Genomic DNA, 23,608 nt, shown 5'->3' with positions numbered 1-23,608 from the left:
GCTCTGGGACCACTCAGCCAGTCAGGGCTCTAGGGGTTTCAGTCTGTCCCTCTCAGGTCTCCACACACCGGCACAGCCGCCTCCTGACTGCGGCCTTGGAGGGTCCAGCCCCCCTGCTCTGCCTGAGCTCCCCATGTGGGTCCCCCTGGATGGGAGCCTGGGGAGCTCTTCCACGCCCCCAAAGGGGCCATGCACCCCATCAGACACCATTCCCAGCCAGCGTGGAAGTCAGGAGGGTTTATTAGATCTCAGGATCACAGCACAGAAAGACAGTTGTTAGCAGCTTCATGAGGAGTTACAGCAGCGACCACCTGGAGAGTCTCAGACCCCATTCTCAGGCCCTATGGCCCCAACCCCTCACAGGGGACTGGCTCTTCCACCCTGTCACCCCCCCAGAGATGTCCCCTTGTCCCTCCCCAGTCCTTTGTCTCCTTCCAGGGCAAGGTGGCCAGTCCACTTGGTCTCCACGTCACAACCTGTTGCAACTGGTTGGACCAGGGCAGGGGGTCCTGGCTAGGTCTCTGGGAAGGCAGGGGGGAAAAGCTCTCCCAGCTGCCAGAGCCTTCACCTGCTTCAGGGAAAGATTCCAGCAATATCATGGCCAGATCCTTTCACTGACCCACATGGTTATGCACTGCAGTGTGGACTCAGGCTACCTTTCACAGTGGCAGGTAGCTCCATGCACCCTCCATGCCACCGCAAGTGGTGTGCTGTGCAGATGTGGTCAAAGCTATGGGTTGAGCTAAGGGATAGCCCTTGTGACTGGTAGTAGTGGTAGACTTTTATCCTCTTGTGTGGCCGGCCCCTGATCTCAATCATTGTGTGTCTGTGCAGTGTGGACAGGGCCCTGATCTCGGTCACTGTGTGTCCGGGCGGCGCCTCAGTCACTTAGGTTTGGTTCCAAGAGAAAATAAAACAAGTTGAAAAATGAAGTTTGCTCTGTAAACGTTAAAGCTTTGAGTTTTTATCAAGTGATCATTCTGGGTAGTTGTTGCATCTGTAACCAGTTCCCCACAGGAAAGTCTGATTGTACCCAGTTCCCTGTCTGTAGCCAAAATTGGTTCAAATATTGCAATAAAATTTGCTTTTTTTTTTTTAAAAAGTCAAATTCTAAGCCCTCAGTAAAATAGGTTCATTTCAGTCATAACTATTTTAGATATTTTAAGGCACAATACAAAAGTCAGAGGATCAGCTTCCAGCTGCCAACAGCAGACAAGATCTAACTCTGCTCAGCATCACCCTGTAAATTAAGAATTCCATACTAACCCGACAACTATTTGAAAGCAAGGAAATTCCTGGTCCAACACCCTTAACTCTGCCCCTTTGAATACAAGGACATTTCCAGCCAAACACCCTTAACTCTGCCCCGGCATGATCAGAAGTTCTATAAGACTGCCCTGTCGTTTCCCCAGTTTCTGCATGTTGCCCTGTCAGTCTCTGTGTCCTGGCTCTGCCTCGGGGGCAGGATGGTGAGCTGCGTCCCAGAGGCCCAGAGTAGGAAGAAGGGGAAGAGGAACTCCCGGGAACAGCCAGTGAAGGTGAAGATGTGCACCATGCCCTCAGCGTTGTAGAAAGCCAGGCTCCCCTGCTCACAGTCCATGTGCACCCGGACTACCCTGGGTGCTGACTCCAGGTGCAGAGGGGTCCTGGGGCAGGTGAGAGCGCTCCACTCCCCCTCCAGGCACTGCAGGGCCCAGACCCCCACGTCCGGGGACAGCTGGAGCTCCCCCATCCTCTCCATGGACTCCCGGGCTGCTCCGATGGCCCAGTCTCCCCACTGGCTCACCTCCACATCCCAATAGTGCTGCCCGGATTTGAAGCCTGGGGAAGCCAGGACGCAGGGGAGGGGGTCGAATCTACGATCACTCTTGGGTATGTTTTGCCAGAGGATGCCACATGTCACGCTCCGGCCATCCGCTGACAGCACCAAGAAGGGGTTTGCGGTGTCTTTGTCCAGCGTCACCTCCGCTGCTGACAGGGACACTAGGGACAGATGGACACAGAAGCTAGGGCCAGCACTAGGACACCTGGGTTCCTATACCCAGTGCAGGCTCGTTGGCCGACTTTGGTACAATCACTTCCCTTCCCTCCCCCTAGCTTTTCCCACCTGTAAAATGGGCTAAGCATTCTGACCTCCTTTGGACGGCATTCTGCACTCTACTGATCAAATGTCCTAACTAGGATTATTACCAGAAGGCAGATTTTCCTTCCCTTGGATCTTCTCTGAACCAATTAGTCAACATCCTTTGGATGGACCCCTGAACGGGACATGGTATCCATGAGGGCTGGTGGGAAATTTTCCATGGGAACAGTTTTTGGATGGAAAAAATTGGCTTTTCAACAAAGCCAAACTCTGCGCCTGCCTGCTTTGCCGAGAAAGATTGGATGTTTTGTTGGCAAAGGGGATGCTCCAAAACCAAAATATTTCGGCCCCAAAACCAGACAAAGTTCACCCAAAATCCAAACTGGTTTGGCCCCAAACCAGACAGCGTTCATGCAAAATATTTTGGCCCCGAACCAGCTCATTTTCACTCCAAAACGTAAAATACTTTGGGCTGGAAATCAAATAATTTTCATCCGAAAACCAAACTATGTTGATTTTCAGTGGGCATGTTTCAGGTTTCGATGGAGAGCCAGAATTTTCCACCAAAAATATGAACAAAAATGGAGGGGAGGAAGAGAAAAGTCTTTCCCATCGGACTGTTTCCTGGGAACAAACCCCTCTTTTCCACCCAGCCCTGTGCCCAGGAAGGATCTCACCGGTACCATGTACAGAGCACCTCATGCTCCTGCTGGGGAAAGCTGAAGGACACTGCAGTGGTGTCCTGGGCTTTGCGTTACCCAGCGTCTATGTGCGGCTAGTAGCCTGAGAGCACAGCTGAAACCCACAGCAGAGCCACCTGATCGTGCCTAAGGATGCCGGCCCCACAGCAACAACTGATCTCAGGCTGCTCAACATAGGCCCCCCCAGCTGCGATCTGTCCTGGGCCAGCCCGGCTCCCAGCCTTGCCCCTGTCCCGCCCAGTCTGCTCCAGACCTGCTCTGCTCCTGACCGTTGGCCCGGACTCCGGCTCTGGCCTTCAGCGCTGTTCCTGGCCGCTGACTCCAGCTCTGCACATTAGGCCTGACTGCCCGTACTCTGGTTCGCGATACTCATCCTTACGGTCTGGCCTGGGAAAAATCTATTGTCTAAGCTCCACTTCTCAGCTGGGAATCTGAGATACAGGCTTCCAGTGTGACCTTGGTCAAGTCATTTCGGCCCAGATCCTGGAAGGCACCAAAGGGAGTTAGGCACCTTTGAGGATTTGGGCCTCTGCTCCTTCCAGCCCAGCCCTACCTCACGGGTGGCCTGCAATGGTTAATACATGGAAGACAGGGAGAGGGATCAGAGACCAGAGCTAGAGCCACACGACTATCTGAGATATGTAGAAAACATTTTTTTTTTTTTTTTTTTTACCTTTATCAAGAAATTGTCTCCATTCTGCAATGATAAAAAAAGGAGGTTCCAATTAGCTGGGGGAGCCGTGAGAGCAGATGAAACAAATCCCATCTAAAATGTTGGGGTTTTAAAACAAAAAGCAGCCATTTTTCCCCAAATGAAAAAGTTCATGTTGTTCAAAATCCTCTGTATCTTTTTTTAAAAACAAAAATACATTTTTTTAAAGTAAAGAAACATTTTTGGCTTGAAAATATCTTCAGTTGTTTGCACCGGGGGGAGGGGGAGGAAGAAGCACCAGGAAAATTTCTATGCAAGGTTTTTTAAACAAATATTTTGTAATTTTACAGAGGGAAATGACTTCCCATTCGCTCAGCAGCCCTATACGGAACCACAGCTCGCACACTCATTGGGCTGGAATCTGATTCCAGCAGTTGGGGAAAACTGGGAGCAACCGGGCCAGATCCCAGCTGAGGTGGATTGGTCGTAGCTCTATTGGAGTCAATGGGACCAGATTCCCAGCTGGTGTCAATCAGTCACAGCTCCATTCGGGATCAGCGTGATCAAGCTGATTGGCAGCAGCTGAGGGTCTGGCCCCGCCTCCACGCTGGGTGCCATCCCCTGCAGATCTCTTGCCCGTCTCTCCCCACCTTCGCTGACTCTGATACAAGGCAGCATCTTTGGCTTTCTCCACTCCAGCCTCTGAAGCATCTTTGGTCGCTCAACCTCCTCCAGACACCCAGCAACCTCCTGGCTACGCGGGGCCTAGAAATTAATGCAGGCTCCGGGGAGGTGGTGGTGGGGATATCTCCCCAGACAGCCAGGACTGCGAGGCCTCTATCAGAGCCACTCAAGGCCCTGATTCTGAATGGATTTGCACATGAGCTCAACTTTAAGCACGTGTGTCTGGGCAGTTCCTGGCATGACAGGGCCCTGATCCCAGTCACTGTGTGTATGTGCAGCGCCTGGCGCGACGGGGCCCTGATCCCGGTCACTGTGTGTCTCTGCAGCACTCACACACTATTAGGAGATGAGCGCTGAGGCGACGTTCCACACAGACCTGAGTAACATGTGCCAGGAATACTCACCGAGCTCTTTGGATGCCTCCCCTGGAAGAGAAAGGAAGAGGTGAGGTTGTGAGCAGGCGTGGGGCACGGCAGCCGTTTCCTGCGCTCTGCAGGGCTGATCTCTGAGGCTCCGCTGGGACTTTCTCCTGTACCTCCCCACTGAGCTCGCACCCCCTTCCCATCCTGCTCCCACGTGGGACAGACCTATGGACGCCCGGGACTCTGGGGAAATTGGGGTGCATCCTAGAGGAGACGACAAGGGAGATGCTATGGGACCAACTCCCCAGCTGGTGTCCAGGGAGCTACACCGACAGGCACTAGAGAACGTCGCCCTTTCTCTAGGATGCCTGACTCACCCTCTGGGAACGAATTCTCAAGCCGGGAAACCATAGATAAGTCCCTCACTGCCAGGCACTTGTACAGTGCAATCAGGCTTGAGATGGCCTCTGGCCAGTTTCACTGGGTTTCTTGGTGCTAGGCAAGGCTTACGCAGAACTCTTTGGGTTTATTTCTCTCCTTCCTCTCAGCTTTTCCACTGTTTGACTCAAAGAGGCAGCGTGGGCCAATGGGTAGAGCACGGAACGGGCCAGTAGAAGCCCTAAGCTCTGTTCCTAGTTTTGCTGCGGAACTCCTCGATGACCTTGGGAAAGACACTGCAACACTCTGTGCCTCAGTTTCCCCTCCTGCCCTTTATCCATTTTGACGGTTTGCTCTTTAGGGCAGGGAGACTGTCTCTCACTGTGTGTCTTGGCAGCCACCCAGCATGACGGGGCCCTGATGTTGTTTGCACAGGGGTGACGTCTGTCTTCCAGGAATGAAGTATTTGTATGGAAGTTCCCTCCGTAACCCACATTTCCCTCCAGGAAGAAGTGTTGGCTTCTCAAGGAAACACGTTCACCACTGCACTGCCTGGGATGAGATTGTTACCTTTGAGCACCTGGAGATTTCGGAAGAGATAACCAGCCAAGGGCCCGAGGCAGAGAGATATGGCTAGCAAGATTAGAAAGGCCCTCATTTCCAGGGCGCGCTGGGGGAAGAGTCCTGAGGGAGAAGACACATTGCAGCATCTCAGAGTCCTGCGAGAGAGATCCTAAGCACTTCGCTGGCAAAGACGGAGTAAATGGAGGTACTTAGGACAGAGCCAGAATCTGATCTCAGCTTCCCTCAAGTCAGTCTGGATTCACTCCTGACTGCAGTGGGGACATGGCTGGATTCTGATCTCAGCTCCAAAGGGGTCAATCCAGAGTCACTCCTGACTGTAACAGGGACAGGGCTAGATTCTGATCTTAGCTCCTCCAGGGTCAATCCAGAGTCACCCCTGACTGCAATGGGGACAGGGCTGGATTCTGATCTTTGCTCCCGTGGGGTCAATCTGGAGTCACTCCCCAACTGCAATGGGGTCAGGGCTGGATTCTGATCTTTGCTCCCATGGGGTCAATCTGGAGTCACTCCCCAACTGCAATGGGGTCAGGGCTGGATTCTGATCTCAGCTCCTGGGAGTCAATCCAGAGTCACCCCCTGTCTGCAATGGGGGCAGACCATCTATGTAACGCCTGATAACCATCAGGGAAGAACCCAAGGTGCGTGGGCAGCTCACCTGTGATATGAATAGTCGTCTCTCTCTCCGGGCCGGATAAACTGGCTCTGATGGTGCAGGTCAATGCTGGGTCCGAGTTCCTAGCCACCACCACGGAGCTGGAGACATTGAATAGGCCATCGCCACTGCGCGGTTTCCATTCAGATTTGGGGCTTAGGATTTCCCCACGGCCATTTCTCCAGAATACCTGGGGCTCCGGGTACCATCCCGCAGAGAGACACATGACCCACAACCCCCGGTCCTTGTACCCAGCCATGTGGAGGACTGGATCTGATCCGGCACCTGGTGGAAGAAGAATCAATAGCAAACAGTTAATGCAGTCATCGCTATTAACACATCTGTGATCCTAGTGATCACCATCCAGGGCTCTCAAAGCACTTTAAAAAAGCTGGGATCTGCCCCATTGACGCCAGTGGAGCTCTGGACAATACACACCAGCTGGGATCTGCCCCATTGACGCCAGTGGAGCTCTGGACAATACACACCAGCTGGGATCTGCCCCATTGACGCCAGTGGAGCTCTGGACAATACACACCAGCTGGGATCTGCCCCATTGACGCCAGTGGAGCTCTGGACAATACACACCAGCTGGGATCTGCCCCACTGACGCCAGTGGAGCTCTGGACAATACACACCAGCTGGGATCTGCCCCATTGACTCCAGTTTTGCTCCGGCCACCTGGGAATGACACTTCTAAGGGCTGACCCAGGGAATTTTAACGGGAGCTGGGTTTCCAAATGCCTCAGACCACAGGGGCAACCTCCACTCCTAAATCTGTGGGGCAAATGCAGTGGGGCAGGGCGGGATCCCAAAGGCACGTTGTGAGACCCCCAGCGCACTCCAGCGCCCAGAGCGCCTGTGGGAGCAAGGCAGGCTGAGTGAAACGCCCGCTGGCCACGTTCTGCCGGAGCCACTCACCCGTTACGCTGAGCTCCAGCAGGGCCCTGCCGTAGTGAGTGGGTGACTTGACCTCACACAGGTGCTGCCCTTCGTCTGACGGCCGCACGTCCTGGATCCTCAGGGAGACGTTCCCGTGGGCCAGGCCCTGGGTGATGAGCTCCGTCCTGCCCCGGTACCCCGCGCCCTGCACCTGGCTCCCATCCGGCTGGTAGATGTGGACGTCCTGGCCCAGCTGGGGCCGGCTCCAGTTCACCTGCATGGCCTGGGCGCTGAGGGGGGGGGAGAGGTGGCAGGGCAGCAGCACGGTGCCCCCCAGTGTGGCGGAGATGGGGCCGGACAGACCCAGCACCTGGAATGACTCTGGGGGGAGAAAACAGAGTGCGGGGGGTGGAGGGCGGCTGATAGGATCAGAATGCTCCCCCTCGTCCCCCGAGCGGTGCTGGCCTGTCGGTTTCAGCTCCATCCTTGGGCCAGTCACTCCGTCCCTTTCTGCCTCAGTGTCCCTGCTGAGAAATGGGGAGAAATCTCCCAGCTTGTTTAGAGGCAGTGTGGCTCAGTGGCTAGAGCGCTGGCGCGGGATGCAGGACTCCGGGGTTCATTCCTGGCTCTGCACTGGCTTGCTGAGTGAGTGTGGGCCAGGCACTTCCTGCCCCGTGCCTCAGTTTCCCCATCTGTACCATAACAATACTGACCTCTTCTGCAAAACACTCGGAGCTCTACTGATGTAAAGAATTAGGGTTAGTATTTGCTTTTTGGGGGCAGGGACTGACTCTCACAGTGTGTCTGGACAGCGCCCGGCATGATGGGGTCCTGATCTCAGTCACCGTGGGTCTGGGCAGTTCCTGGCACTATGGTATCCCTAGGTGCTACCGTAACAGTAATGACCTCCAAGGACACTGCGTTAAAAGAACATTACTAGGTCGCTAAATCAAGCCTTCAAAAGTCAGGAGTTGTCAGATTTCTGGAGGCTTGCGTAACCTTAGCTCTTCCCCTCTTGTGGGATCGTGCTATGCACTGAACAACCGCAAACCCAGCGCGCGATCGTGTTGTTGCAAATTAACACAGAACACGGAGGCCTAGCTACAGACGCGATGTGAAGTGGATTTAGTTGGACCTGTGTGTGTTTGCACATGTGCACGCTATTAAACTGATTTAAACCTGGCTCACAGCCACGTAGCCCACACTCAGCAATTTCCAGGCCCGAAGCAAACTGGTAGAACTAATATGAAGCCATCGGAGAGGTGCCCACATAGGCGGGGAAGGGGGGGGGAGGAGCAGTTTAATTAAACAGTTTTTAACCCATTTGTGTTGGTGAATCGTGGTGTGTAGACAAGCCCCGGTAGAGGGTGACGAGTGTCTCTTAGGGCACTGCCCCCTGCTAACCATGAGGAACTTTTTTTGTCACCCAGCACCAGCTGTGGGTCAAAGCCACCAAAGGCTCGCTGGGCACTGGACACCCGGGCTGACTGCTCCATGCCCTGTGCTGTGTGATTTAGTCCCCTCGTGATGTGGAACTAAGACGCAGCAGTCGTGAAATCGCTCCGGGTGCTGGTTTGGAACAGACTGGCTTGCACCCTGACAGCATCCCCTTTGCACACGAGTCAGCCTCACCTGGCACTGCCGTCCCGACACTCAGGAGGAGGTAGATGGCAACCGGTATGGCCTGAAAGTGACGTGGGGTGTTCCTCATCCCGTGAGTCTCAGGCGGACGTCGCCCAGCACTGCCCCAGAGCACCGGTCACCGCGGGTCGGACGCGGGTCTCCTCAGACGTGTGGGATCTGGGAAGGCAGAACAAGCAGCAGCGCGAGCCCCTCGGCAGGTCAAAAACTTTTCTGTTGAAGCAATGAGGCCTCCTGCGAAACCAGCATTTTCTCTCGAGAAAAATCTTTCCACAGCAAAAAAAACCATCAGCAGCAGAACCTGTCTGGGAAGAAACCCACTCCTGCCCCCATGTTTGCCTGGATTTTGCGCAGTGTGTTTTGGTTTGAAAAAACGGCAGGGAAAAGCTCGAGTCTTTGCTGTGATTGAGACTTTTGCCCTCACTAGAAAAAAAAAAGAAATCGCAAGTGAAAGTACCTCCCTGCCCTGCCCATCTCAGCCGTTAGTTTCCTCTCTCTGAGTCGGAGGAAATGACAGAGCAACACAGCGGCTTTTTTTTTTTCCCCAGTAGCAAAACTAATTAAAGAGCAGAGAAACGACTTAATTAACTAATTAAAAAGTGGAGAAATGGAGAAACCGCACACTTCCTCCCCGGGGCTGGCGGATAATTCATCAACAAACCGTTTCCTGTCTTTATTGTCTCCCCAGCCCTCCAGTCTCACCAGCCAAGACACTAGGAACAGGGTTGAACCTGTCCAGGCTTTCTCAGGCTGGTCCCTTTTTTGGGGTAGCAGGCCCAAATCTGTCCGGGTGCGCAGGACCAGCGTGCCAGTTTCATGGGTTCAGGAACACGCTGGGTGTCCAGGATTTGTGCACGCACGAGGCCTGGAGGGAGCCCGGAGAGCAGCCGGAGCATTTTGGAGAGACCCCCATGCGGGCCAGCGTGAGCTGGCACCGGGCCAGGGAGCTCTGCAAAGCCTGGGTCCCAGATACCCCGGATCCCGTTGCAGGGCAAGGAAATCCCCTTTCTCCTCCCCCACCCACGGAGGGGTGTTCCCGTCCCAGGCCCTGCCTGGCCAGTGGCCATCCCCCACCCCAGATCCCAGAAAAAAGCAGGGCTGATGGAGTTTAGCTGAACCTGATCATCTCCCCGCCCCCGCCCCTTCCTCCCTGCCCCAGAGGTTACCAACACTGGGATTTCAAAAATAAGGGACTGTTTTCTTATCACCCCAGCCCCACCCCGCCTCCCAATAGCATCATCATCATTAATAATAAACTCCCTTCCATTCGCCAGGGGGATTCCTTCCCGCTTTTTGCAGCAACTCCTGATCTTGTTGTAGGAGAAGAAGAAATAAGGGGCGTCCCTTGTAATAAGAGACTGTTGGCAACTCCCACGGGCGCATCCCGCAGGGTACCGCTGGCCCCAGCTTAGATCAGTGGGCCCTGCCAGCTGGGTATCTCACTCCTCCACCTCTCCAGAGCAGACCCAAGGGCCCAGCCGAACCCGGCTCTCACCCCACCACTAGAGATCAGCGGGCCAAGCCAACCTGGTATCCAGTTTCCAATAGCACAAGCTGTGTAGTTGCACGCGTAAATCCCCATTTGATGAATAACCCACTCCTGTGGGATAATTCCTTCCTCCTCACCCCCCAGCGTGAGAGAGCGTCTCTGTCTGTCCATTCTGGATTTCCTAAAGTGTCACTCCCTGTCCGCCCGGGTGTTCTCCTTATCCACCATCCACGCCTGTCTTGGATCCCAGCCCTGCTAATCTCCCGCTGACACCCGGTGGCAGGGAGTCCCACAATCTAACGGCACCTGATACAGGGAAAAGCAACAGCAACACCCCCCACCCTATTTCCTCATGTTACATTTTGAATATCTCCCCCTTTCGTTTCCACCGACCTGTCCCATCTGCGAGCAGCCAGTCCCAGGAGTTGTTACCTCCTGGTCCTTTGGTGGGCCCGGTCTTATGGGGAAATAGGCCTGGTTTCAGATCACTCCCAAGTCAGATGGTGTGACCCGTCCGTGCCAAATGCCAAGGCCAGGGCAGGCTGCAAAAGGAGAGCAGATTCTCCCAGCACTGGTGGGTGACACTGAAGTCAGGCTTCCCAACCAGCCACAAAATGCGCTTCTGATCCCCCACACTGGTTATCAAGAAGCTAAAATAAAAACATACACAGCCCCCGTTACTGCATTTCGGTTTCTGGCTCCCAATCAGCCAGTAGGTCCAGTAAAGAGAACAGTTATTTATAACTCTATGCTCTTTACCAAAAAGGTTCTCCTGACCCCAAGGGGTCAGTCACAGTACCAGATCAATAAAAGTTTGGATCTTACTCAAAATACCACGCTGCCAGCCAATCCTTTAGTAACTAAAACTCAAGGCTTATTATAAAAGGAAAGAAACAAATTAGGAGAGAAATGTTAAATGATTAAAGCAATCAGACTCATACAAATGATTTGAAAGTCGCTATGTATCAGGTTTCTAGAAGAATTGTGGAGTTTGCAGGCTTGTACAGTCCTTCTGGTGTACATCCAGTACCTGGATGGGTCTCAGTCCTTTGACTCACAGCTTCAGTTGTAGATGAGTAATTGATCCAGAGGTAGGTGAAGACTGAGGATGACTGAAGACAATATGGCTGTGGTGCAGCTGCCTTTTATGTCCCTTGGCCTTTGCCATGCTGCTTGTGGAAATTTACAGGAATAAGATGGAGTCCGGGGTCACAGCCAACCCCCTTCCACACTGGCAGAGGGGATTTTGGAACAATGCCCTTTTCATTTTGAACTGCAGATTTCACGTGGGTTTGTAAAATCTTTTCGACTTTGGGGTATTTTCTCCCCAGGTTTCCCCCCCTTCTCTTGCCACTGAATGTAAGAGACTAAATGACTGATTTAGAGCTTTCTTTGGTTAGCCTTCGCTTGCCAAACTCTTGGGGCAAGGGCTGTCCGTGTGTGGACAGTACCTAGCATCGTAGGGTCTGGTCTGTGACAGGCTCTCAATACAAACACATACTTAAATAACAATCACAGAATAGCTGCGGCGGGAGGGGGCGTGTCTATATCTTTTGCCCTTCTGTAACCTTTCAAAACGTCTCCAGTTTTGAAACAATGACAGAGCAGCAAAACAAAAAGGATGTGGGAGCTGACCTGCTGCGGGCTGGGTCCTTGATCTCCTGTTCCCCGGGCATCTGACTGTCTTGGAGCCAGGCCTCTGACTGCCTGGGAACTGGGTGTTTGACCACCGCTGATGACCCATCCACAGGATCCGTGAAGCACCCCCAGCATTGGAACAGTTTCTGGGACAGGGTCAGCTGGCCAGTCACTCTTCCTCCACGGCCAGGCGCACCCCACTGTTTAAACTCTGTCTAACCTCTTTGGGCAGACTCCAGGGTGCAGCCCAGACGCTTTCCATCAGCCAAATCTTATCCCCACCCCCTCCCAGCTCTCTAGTTGGCAGCTCTTGCTCAGTTTCCCTGGGGGGGCCGGGGGGGAATCCATCTCCCTCTGGACCCTTGGACGCTAGGTGGCAATGTCCTGGTGACTGGATTTGCCATTGTCTTCTCAGACGCTCCACTGATGTGGGGAATAAGCCCCAGGCAGCTAGGCGACACCCATACCTATGTCTCTTAGCCAGCCCTGAGAACAAACAGCCCTTTTCCACCCAGTGGGTAATGTTCCCACAGGTTAATGATCCCCGAGAGTCAATAATGAGTCGATTAATGACTAAAAGAATTGTATTATAAAACAACAGGAATAATACAGATTTTTAACGATTTCTAGACTAATACAATAGAATATGAATATACAATATAAACTGAATTTGAACTGATAGCTCACTGCAAGATACGGGATGATTTTAAACAGACAGTTAACTGCCAGGTACAAACTAGTTTTAAAAAGACAACAAACAGTTAACTGCAAGTTACAGACCGACAGGGAGAAATGTAACACAGGCAGCTAGCTGCAGAGGAATGTAAAACCGCAACCCAGACTGACAGTTAACTCCTTATCATCCAGACAAAAAAGGGGACACAGCATAATAAATGTAAAAACTCGAACTTGGGTGGCTAACAAATGATTCGTGCTTGGGGGGAAGGTGGGGGGGACACGGGAGTGGGAGACTCCGGACCAGGTAATCAGGCTGGTAGTTCGGGAAAGATCTCAGCACGGGCTTGGGTAAGACCCCTTTTATTAGCTTCATGCCAGCACCAGATTGGCTGGGGGATACATGCAATAGGTTTTGTTTCCTAGTTGATGTTAAGTTTTGTTTCCCATATATGACCTGGGAGCCGAAGGCACAGCCGATCGCATAGGTATACCCTAATTAGGTCAGGTCGTGGGTTGACTGTTAGCACCGAGTGGGTAGAGGGGGCGAGGGCTGGTCATGGCAGAATTTGTGCAGCGACAGGTAACAAATGCCACACATGGGGAAACTGAGGCACACATCGGCTTCATAAAAGATTGTACAGAAAATTCCCACTGTCACAGGGGGATGTTACCTTTGCACGTGAGAGAATTCTGGGGTGTGTTTCGGTTGGTTTTTTAGCTGTTTTTTTTTTTTAAAGAACAGGTTTATTTTCATTCCCACAGGGTGACAACTCTCTTCCAGCAATGGGCTGTCGCTAATAAAGCATGGCCATCGGCCCATACTGACACAACAGTCGAAACATGGGTGTTGCTGCCCCGTTGCGGTGGCTGGTGTGATGCATCGGCAGGTTTCCCCGTGCCGAGGTCTGGCTGGGGGAGCGTCAGGCACACAGTCTAAGGGAAGTGCCTACAGACCAGACCCAGAAGAAGGGGTAGATTTTCCCCGTGAAGGAGGTGGTGAAGGCATGGATGGGGGCTATGGTGTTGGCATCATAGAAGCACACGACCCCTCCTTCATAATCCAGATACACTCGGATCGTGCCAGGGCTCTGGGGCGGGTGCAGTGGGTTCCATTCTGCAGTGACTGTCCGGTACTGGCCCATGGAGAATTGGATGGCCCAGGTGCCTTGCTCGGGGCAGAAATTGAACCGTCCCTTCCTGCTGGCAGACTCCCTGGTGACGCCCAGAGCCCAGCCCTCTGCGCCAGCCACCTCCACGTCCCAGTAATGCGTCCCTGACACGTAGCCGTCGGAGCCCAGCACACAGGAGTAAACATCGAATCTTTCCGGGCCGTCAGGCAGTGATTGTCTGGTACTTGTGTTCCTTAGACCCTTCCTATGTGCAAATAGCTCCAGACCGGGGTGAGCTGTTCTTGGGTCCAGGGTCACGTCCGCTAGAGACAGACAGACAGGCAAGGGGGGAGGCAAACAGAGATCTCAGTTTCAAGGAAGGCAGTTTGCTCATTTCAAAGACTTAAATTGCTCCAGCTGGAAAATCAGACGTTTTAAAGCAAAACATCCGCAAAAGCTGGGAATCCGGGAGAAACATCTGTCTAGGAGCAAGGTGCACCCTGCTAAAACCATGCCGCTCCACGAGCCAGGGATAGAACCCAGGAGTCCAGATTCCCAGTACCCATTTTCCCTAACTTACTAGACCCCTCTCCCCTCAGTAGAACCCAGGAATCCGGACTCCCAGCCGCCCACCCATACCCCACTAGACCCACTCCCCTCCCAGAGCTGGAGACAGAACCCAGGAGTCCTGGCCCTAGGTTCCCACCCATAACCCGTGGACCTAACTCTGTGTTTTGGATTTACCGGCTTTGAGAAATGCTTCTTTCCAACCTGCAATGAGAAAAGAACAACAGGCCAGGGGTTAGTCCAAGGCAGTTATCTGCCTAGCTAGGTAACATACAGATTAGAGATCAAATTCATACTCACTCGGTCTGCCGTGGCTTTTCTCTGTGGACATAAAGAGAGCATGTTAGCCGGGACTTGGGTTCCCAACCTGCCCATTTCTCCCCCTGGCCCCAGCATTAAACCCACCCTATCGGGAGAACTGATGCAGTCTGAGACACCCAGGGCAGCCCAGGACCACCCAGCCCCCTTGGCCCAACAGAAGAACATCTTCAACCCAAACAAAACCGTCAGTTCCAGATTTGAGCATTTTTTAACTTATGTTTGGATACGTGAAATTCAAGGCAACTCTGAAAGGAAAAATCCACATGGATCATTTTGGGAATGTTGAATCCAAACATTTTGGTTTTCTTCAGCATTTTAATTGGTTTGTGTTTTTTTTCCCCGACTCAAACAACTGGGGGAAACGGACATGAATTCATGACACATTTCGCTGTCACCGAATCTGCATTTTTCACTGAAAACAAAGTTCCGGTCCAGAAATTGTGCCCGCCTCTAATCCAGACACCACACTGGGGTGGGGAGGGCTGACCGATTCCCTAGGGGACCCACTCACGACTGCTCCGCGTGTAACGCACCAGCCCCAAATTTGCTAGAGCATTCGCCTTCCCCCATGTGAAACCCAAGCCATTTTCACCAGAGCTACCGAAAACTTCGCCGCATTGAGCCTGATTTAAAGGAGTTATTCCCCAGGCTGAGTTAGCATGGCCCAACCCTGAGGAATGGCTAGAGCTCAAGAAGAAACTTACTTAGCACGGTGTACATGGTGCCTGCAAAAAAAAAAAGGAGAAACACATTCACCAATGGACACCAGCCATGAGGGAGTTGCTAACTCTGCGCTGTGCTAGACACAAGGCACATGGATCTCAGATGGGGAATCTAGATGCTATTGCGGTACGCACAAAGAAAATACCGATAACTGAAGGGGTATAAAACATTAGAACGTTTGACATCCAAGTAAGGGTTAATCCTTTCTTCTCCTAATATGTATTACCACCAATGGGAAAAATATGCCTTGGTGGAAAGAGGGAGGGTCAAATTGTGTGAGCAGCCAAGGATCTTTACAGTCTACAGTGCCAAGGATCCCCAGATCTGTCGAAGGACATCTCATTACTTTCTTTCTTGTGCCAAAAGGGTTAGACGGGAGGCTTTACCTTTCTCTTTGCCAATCCTCCATAGGGAGAAGGCAGCCAAGGTGAGGAAGCAAACACAAATAATTGTCAGGATCACAGAGAGGGCAACCCACCAATAGGAAACTCTGGGGAAGAAAGCATCTGCAACAGGAAGAGAAGAACACAGGATAACTCACGTGACCCTTCTGCCCCCACAAAATAATTAACAAACCTAATAACAGGGTGTGGGGCCTTCTTAGCTTTTCTGTCATATATATAAAGGGCCTGAAGGGGTTATTTTGTAATATTTTTTCCCTACATTGTTTCTAACCTTAGAAATATCGATCAAATGGGTTGGAAAATGGACTTTACATTCCACGGGAAATTTTTCTATATTGAAATTTGTTTGTGTTCCTGATTGGAATGAATGGGTGAAAGGTTGGAATGAAAATTTTCAAAAAATCCAATTCTGAGCCATCAGAACATTTCACTTCAATAATGCCAAACCATGTTGGTTCTGGAAATGTCAAAATGTTACAAACTATTCCATAAAAATACAGTCTATACATTTAATATATAAATATACCATAATCTAGTGGAGTATCAACATTCCAATAAAAAATCAAAGTCTAAACAAAATGATAATGTTGGAACTAAATATTTTGACATTTTCAGACAAAATGAGAAAATCAAATTGATTTGCTTTGACTATTTCCCATCAAATGTTTTGTTGAAATAGACACGTTCCCACTAAAGGTTTGCTTTCAACGAAACTGCATCAGCCATGGAACGTTTTTAAAGCCGTTCCAATCAGCATGTTCCACTATTATTATTTATTATGTGTTTGACCTAAGATCCCTAATCCTGGACTAGGACCCGACTGCGCTACGTGCCGGACAAACACAGAACAAAAAGACGGTCCCAGCCCTAAGGAGCCGACAATCTAAGAATAAGACACAAGACAATAGATGGATGAGACAGACGTGGAATACAATGGAACCATGAGACAACAGTGGTCAATATGATAGACAAGGGTCTCAGGGCTCCAGCAGTCTAACTGAGATCAGGACCCTGTCGTTCCAGGAGCTGCACAGACACACAGTGACCGAGATCAGAGCCCTGCACAGATATGCAATAAGAGATTGCCAGGCCCCAGGCCTGTGTTTCTTTGTTCCATTAGCAGCTCACCGGAGATGAGAATGGCTGATACTTTTTCTGGGCCAGGGGAGCCAGGTCTGATGATGCAGGTCAGTGCTGGGTCCGAGTTCTCAGCCACCACCACAGAGCTGGAGACGTTGAATAGGCCATCGGCACTGCGCAGTTTCTCTTTGGACTCTGTATTCAGGATCTCCTCACGGCTGTTTCTCCAAAGCACATTGGGTTCCGGGTACCACCCAGCAGACAGACACATGACCCGGATCCCCGTGCCCTTGTACATACCAACGTGGAGGTGGGGGTCCGAGCCGGAGCCTGGGGGAGAGAAATCTACCTGAATTCTCCCTTTATTTCATGCTATCCTCATTTCCGGAGCCCTCATGGTCACACACAGGCTTGGTTCCCCTCTCGCTCACCCCAGTTAAGTTCGTTTACCCAACAGAAGGTAAGGAGAGGAGTTCGAAGCACAGAAATGCAGGGCTGGGAGGGATCAGTAGGAGCATTGCCAGCAGATCGCGGGAAGTGATTATTCCCCTCTATTCGGCATTGGTGAGGCCGCATTTGGAGTATTGTGTCCAGTTTTGGGCCCCCCACTACAAAAAGGATGTGGACAAGTTGGAGAGAGTCCAGCGGAGGGCAACAAAAATGATTAGGGGGCTGGAGCACAAGACGTATGAGGAGAGGCTGAGGGATCTAGGCTTGTTTAGTCTGCAGAAGAAAAGAATGAGGGGGGATTTGATAGCAGCCTTTAACTACCGAAAGGGGGTTCCAGGGAGGATGGAACTAGGCTGTTCTCGGTGGTGGCGGATGACAGAACTAGGAGCAACGGTCTCAAGTTGCAGGGGGGGAGGTCTAGGTTGGACATTAGGAAAAAGTTTTTCCCTAGGAGGGTGGTGAAGCACTGGAATGGGTTACCTAGGGACGTGGTGGAATCTCCATCTTTAGAGGTTTTTAAAGCTGTGGCTTGACAAAGCCCTCGCTGGGATTATTTAGTTGAGGTTGGTCCTGCTCTGAGCAGGGGGTGGGACTAGATGACCTCCTGAGGTCCCTTCCAACTCTGTGATTCTATGATTCTATCTTGAGAAGTCATCAAGTCCAGCCCCCTGGACTGAGGAAGGACCAAGTAAACCTCGACCGTCCCTGACGGGTTTGTCCAGCCTGTTCTTACAAACCTCCAGTGATGGTGATTCCACAACCTCCCTCAGCATCTATTGCAGAGCTTACCTACCCTGAGACTTCCAACGTTCTTCCTGCTATCGCACCTAAATCTCCTTGGCTGCAGATTAAACCCTTTACATCTTCAGTGGCCACAGGGAATAATTGATCCCTGTCTTCTTGGCAACATACTAACGTATTTGGAGACTTATCAGGTTCCCCTTCTCCTCTGAAGACCAAACATGCCCAGTTCTTCCAAACTTTCCTCGCAGGGGAGGTTGTCATTTTGTTGCTCTCTTCTGGACTCTCCCCAGATGATCCACGTTTTTGCTAAAGCATGGCAGGCTGAACTGAACCCAGGTCTCCAGCTGATGCCTGCCCAGTTCCACAGAGAGTGGAACAGTTACCTCCCCTGTTGTACAACACTTCTCTTACAGGGGGCTAAGTGGGGAGAAGCGGCTGGGAGCAGGAGCTGATACATTCAGACTGGAAATAGGGGACAAATGCCTGTCATGGCAGGGGAGCCTCTATGGGGAGAGGCTCTGTCGGGCCATGGTGGATCCCACATCCCTTGGGGTTGTTACACACAGCCTCTGCTCTGGCTCAGTTAGGAAAATTGGGCTGGACAGAGGAGTCACTGGGGGAGGTTTTCTAGCCTCGGATTGCAGCAGGCTGCACTGGCTGGTCCCCCCGGGCTGATGCCCGCCTCTCCCCGTCCTGGGGTCACTCACTCGTCACGTGGAGCTCCAAGGCGGCGTCGCTGAAGTAGGCGTCGGACTGGAAGTCACAGAGGTAGCGCCCTTCGTCCCACAGGGTGAGGTTCCAGAGGCGCAGGGCCACACTGCCGCTCTGCATCCCGTCCCGCAGGAGCTCGGTCCTGCCCCGGTACCTCGCGCCCTGCACCTCGCTCCCATCCGGCCGGTAGACATGGACGTCCTGGCCCAGTTGGGGCCGGCTCCATTTCACCTGCATGGCCTGGGCACTGAGCGCGGGGGAAAGGTGGCAGGGCAGCACCACGGTGCCCCCCAGCGGTGCGGAGAGGGGGCCGGCCGGAGCCAGCACCTGGAAACTCACTGGGGAAAGAGCCAGAGAGACAATCCTGGGGTCAGAGGGGAGCGGCAGGAAGCGGCTTCGCCTCTCACACACCCCAGACCCCTTCCCAGCCGAACCACCCAACCCAGAGACCCCCAGCAGATCCAGGAGGGGGTGGGCTCAGGGAGAGCTGTGAGTGAGGGGGAAGGGTGGGGCAGAAGGCAGGGAGGAAGGATGGGTGTGTGTGTGTGGAGACTGGGTTGGAGGGTGTGTATGGGAAAGGAAGGATGGATGTGTGGTTGGATGGATGGAAGGTTGTGTTGGGGGGGTGGCTGGCTGGATGATGAAGGGGTGTATATGGGGAAGGATGGATGTGTGGGTGGATGGATGGAGGAAGGGTGGATGGGGTAATGGATGTGGGGGACAGATGGGTGGGTGGGGGGAGAGATGTATATATGGAAGGATGGAGAGATGAGTATGAGAAAGAAAGGAAGGGATGGTGTGTATGGGGCTAGATGGATGGATGGACGGTGACTCTGTCTCTCATGCGTTGCTGTGCATATGAGTGAGGCCTAGACCCTGCACACTCACCCCGACCCTCCAGTGCAGACACCCCAGACTGTCCCCAGACACCCCCGTGACAATCGGCTGGGGCCCCGCAACCGCCAAGCACCGGTAAGGACAGAACCCTCCTTACCGGCCGCTGCAGCCTGAACGTGCAGGAGGAGGATGGCTGAGAGCGTGGCAGCATTGGAGCAGAGACAACGGACTCCCAGCATCTGGCAAAGCCGCTCTCCCTGGCCTCAGGGCTGGACAGGACAAACTATGGGGAAGCCAAGGAGACAAAGGATGAGAAGGGGAACAGCTGCTCACCCAAAAACTCCCTCCCTGTGCCAGTGGAGACAACCCTTGTGGGGGAAAATACCAGGAGGGACGGTTTATCCCAGGTCAAGTGACTGCACGGGGATCCCACACAAGGATGGAGTGTGTGTCCATTTGGGATCCGCTCCATGGAATAGGATAATAGCCTGCTATGGCTGCCCCCTGGAGGAGCTACTCCTTCAGCTCCAGCAAATGAGGCTCCTGCTATAAGCGCTGAAGGCCTCAGGGGTCAAGCCGCCCCTCCTCCCCCGACCTCCGGACATGATGGTGGATGTTGGGCCGTACTGGTAGGCAGGCAGCATGTCTGGAACTAAGGGCTGAGCATTTCAAAGGAGTGGAAAGGAATCAGGGGTCCAAGCGGAGGAGTGGGTGGGAAGTTTGAGGGGAAGCTTTTCCAGCCAAAAAAGCAGTTTCATCATAATTGAAATATTTTGCGGGAACATGTCAACTTTTGACAGCATTTTACAGGGGAAAAGTCAAAATGACTCATTTCTTCATTTCAATGAGGGCAAAATGTTTCCTTTGAAATTCAGCATTTCAATAAATTTCACTGGGACTTCTATAGCATATTAAAGTCTTAAATAAAATATATATTATTGAATAATATATAATGCACAGTATTTAATAATATATATAATATACTTATCTATTAATGGATATAATATATATAATCAAATAACAAATATGTAGGCATGGGAGAATTCGATTTTTTTTTTTTTAAATAATTTCAGAGGATAAAATCAAAGTCTCGTTTAAGCTTTTCTCTCAGGTCTAATCGATTTAAGTTTTTACAGCTGTGCAAAATCATGGGCTTAAACATTTTTTTCTAGTTTTATTTATTTTAATTTTCACAGTGGTGGGAATTTATGAATGACAGTAGGCACTGAGATTTAAAAAGTTACAACTTTATAACTGTTAAAACACAAACTGTTAACATCTCATGAAAATATACAAAGTAAACATATTTAAATAAGTTCTCAAGACATATTTTTCTTATTTTGCCTATCTATAAATTTGCAGTATCAAGGGAAATATCTTTTCATCAGTGTGTGTGTGTTCGATGAAATCAACATTTCCTGATATTTACAGATAAAAATCTAATCCTTCTGAGCCTATATAGTACTTTAATATAATAAATAGAAAATGCATTTATATAATAGTCAATATAATATTGAACATAATATGTTATATCATAATAAATATAACATTATATAATATTACATTTAATATACAATATGACACTCTAAATGAAACTACCTGAAATAAGGCTGAAATCAAATATTTTACCTTAACAAACTGAGGCGTTTGTATAGAAAATAACCGAAAATAACAGAAGGGGGTAGATATAGGAATGCACAGACAGACAGACGGGTTGGTACGGGGATGTGCAGAAAGACAACAGGGTATATAGGATGCACAGACAGTTGTATGGTACACAAAGACAGACAGAGGGGTCAAGGACGCACAGACAGACAGGCGTACGGGACACACAGGGGTCAAGGTGTATGGGATGCACAGACAGGGGGCTCAGGGTGTAAGGGACGCACAGACAGACAGAGGGGTGTATGGGACACACAGAGGGGTCAGGGTGTATGGGACGCACAGACAGACAGACAGACGGGTGTATGGGACACACAGAGGGGTCAGGGTGTATGGGACGCACAGACAGACAGACAGACAGACGGGTGTATGGGACACACAGAGGGGTCAGGGTGTATGGGACGCACAGACAGACAGACAGACGGGTGTATGGGACGCACAGACAGGCAGAGGGGAGTAGGGAATTTACACAGACAGGATCAGGACTGACCCCGGAGTTCCCCTCGGTACCTGCAGCCCCTGGCCGTGCAATGGAGCTGATCCCCCCAGTGCGGGGTGGGGACAGGCTCAAACTCCCCGCCGCACCCAGCCAGGCCGGGCTCGGGGGACGAGTCCGTTCTGCAGCGGCCCCGTCCTGCTCCGGGCCCCCGGCTCAGCCCGGTTAGTTGCCCTCCGCTCCGCGCCCCTGCAGTCTGGCGCGGCAGGATTTCACGTCACACACGTGCTCCTGCAGAGCCTGTAGGGCAAGGAGCAGCAGACCGGGGGCGGGGCCGAACCCCCCCCCCCCCCCCCGACCAGGGCCTCGCAAGGCCCCGCCCAGTTGGCTCTCCTCTTAGGTGTAAATCAGGAGTAACCCACTGGAGTCACGGGGGCCGATTCCCCTTTCACGCACCCTGGTGTAAATCTGGAGTAACCCCATGGGGATCAGTGGGGCGGATTCCCCTCTCACTCACCCTGGTGTAAATCTGGAGTAACCCCATGGGGATCAGTGGGGCGGATTCCCCTGTCACTCGGTGTAAATCTGGAGTAACGCCATGGGGGGCAGAGTCCCCTCTGGTTAAACTACGTGGCTTCTGCTTTCTTTCTTTATCCTCTGCTGCCCCGGTGTGGCTCTATCCCGACATTATGAGTCTCTGTTCCCCACGGCCTGGGTCCCCTGGGGCCGGGTCCCTGAGCTCTCCGTGCGGCCCCACAGGGTGTGTTGTGGGTGAACCCATCAATGTGGGAGAGATGCTTGGGTACCACAGTGAAGGGAGCCAGATAAGCACCGACAGCTCCGGCTGTCACCAAAACCCAGAGCCGTGAGGCCTCTCCTGCTCTCACTCGCGGGACCCCACTCCCGTCCCACAGCCAGGGAGAGAACCCAGGAGTCCTGGTGCCCAGCCTTGTGCCCCCGCAGGGACTGGGACCATCTCCCCTGGAGTGAAGGGCTGCATTTTACTCAGCTAGGTTTGCTAAAGCCAGGCTGGCTGTCAGTGTGCGTGTTACAGAAATCCCTAACGTCCCAACCCAGATCAGGGCCCCTCCCGCCAGGCGCTGCACAGACACACGGGGACTGAGATCAGCGCCCCCTCGTGCACGGCGCTGCACAGACACGCAGTGAGAGGCAACGCCTGCCTCAAATCTCAGCCGACAAGCGAATGATCTCCATGTCCCGATGAAGACTGGAGATAAAGAGCCATGAACTGCTGGATTTTAAAGGTATTTGGGCGCCTCCTGATGCAGACAAGCGCCCTGTGCGATTGTCCTAAGCAGACACGTGCCTCACCCCTGGGGATTTCAGTGCAAGTTAAACACTTGGGCACTGCTGCTTTTCAACAGTGGGTGATCTGGCCCCATTGACGCCAGCTGGGATCTGGCCCCATTGACACCCGCTGGGATCTGGCCCCATTGATGCCAGCTGGGATCTGGCCCCATTGACGCCCGCTGGGATCTGGCCCCATTGACGCCCGCTGGGATCTGGCCCCATTGACTCCAGCGGAGCGACCCTGGGGATTGCGCCGCTGCTGCGCCCTCGTGGCTGGAGCCTTCTCCTTGCCCTGGGCTGTGCTCTGCCGTCTGGCAGGTTTGGCTGGGCGAGGCCCCTCTGGGGCGTGCAGGGGGGTCTCTGCCGTCCCCTCCCAGCTGCGTCTGGGCGTCCAGGTGTGGAGACCTCTGCCAGCCTGGCCCCAGCTCTGGGCGGGGCGGGGGGCGAGATCTCTCCCGGCCGTTTGGGTAGCTCCGGGCTGGTGTGCGCACAGCCGCGGGGTGAGGGAAAGCGGGGAGCGGCCCCCTGCTCTGGGATACCCGGGTCCCCCGGGGCTTGCAGGGAAACAGTCGCACTCCCACCCTACCGCTCGCCCCACTCATTGTCAAGCGTTGGCAAGCCCCGAGCTCGGCCTACCCCACGAGGCTGACAGGAAATGATACTCGGCTCCCTTGGCCGTGGGGCGGAGGGGAACTTTCTTGGCGAGCCGGGTGCGCCGGGACGGCAGGGGTGCGAGAACCAGCTCCAGAGAAGACTCGCCCCCCAGCGCTTCCCTCCTGGCCGGGATGCGGTGGTGAGGGGCTGGGGGCCTGCCCCTCTCCCTGCCAC

General features: G+C 52.7%; 1 protein-coding gene and 1 pseudogene across 1 annotated transcript; both read right to left on the bottom strand.

Moving 5' to 3' along the window:
• Positions 1-926: 926 nt before the first annotated feature.
• LOC137142536 (butyrophilin subfamily 1 member A1-like) lies at positions 927-9,298 on the bottom strand (annotated as a pseudogene).
• Positions 9,299-12,313: 3,015 nt separating this feature from the next.
• Positions 12,314-21,703, bottom strand: LOC137142539 (butyrophilin subfamily 1 member A1-like). The gene is made up of 9 exons (XM_067531953.1): positions 21,544-21,703; positions 19,529-19,654; positions 18,531-18,872; positions 16,678-16,959; positions 15,532-15,651; positions 15,127-15,147; positions 14,402-14,422; positions 14,279-14,305; positions 12,314-13,857 (listed from the first exon to the last, which is right to left on the bottom strand). Exons 2-9 carry the CDS (start codon positions 19,608-19,610, stop codon positions 13,346-13,348), a joined length of 1,407 nt encoding a protein of 468 aa, XP_067388054.1. The 5' UTR covers positions 19,611-19,654; positions 21,544-21,703; the 3' UTR covers positions 12,314-13,345.
• Between the last annotated feature and the right edge of the window lie 1,905 nt (positions 21,704-23,608).

Source organism: Emydura macquarii, unplaced genomic scaffold, assembly GCF_026122565.2.
Source record: "Emydura macquarii macquarii isolate MOO-44397 ecotype Brisbane River unplaced genomic scaffold, CSIRO-AGI_Emac_v2 contig_3231, whole genome shotgun sequence".
Lineage (NCBI taxonomy): Eukaryota > Metazoa > Chordata > Testudines > Chelidae > Emydura > Emydura macquarii.
Note: the sequence above shows the minus strand (reverse complement) of the source record. Positions and strands in the feature narration are given on the sequence as shown.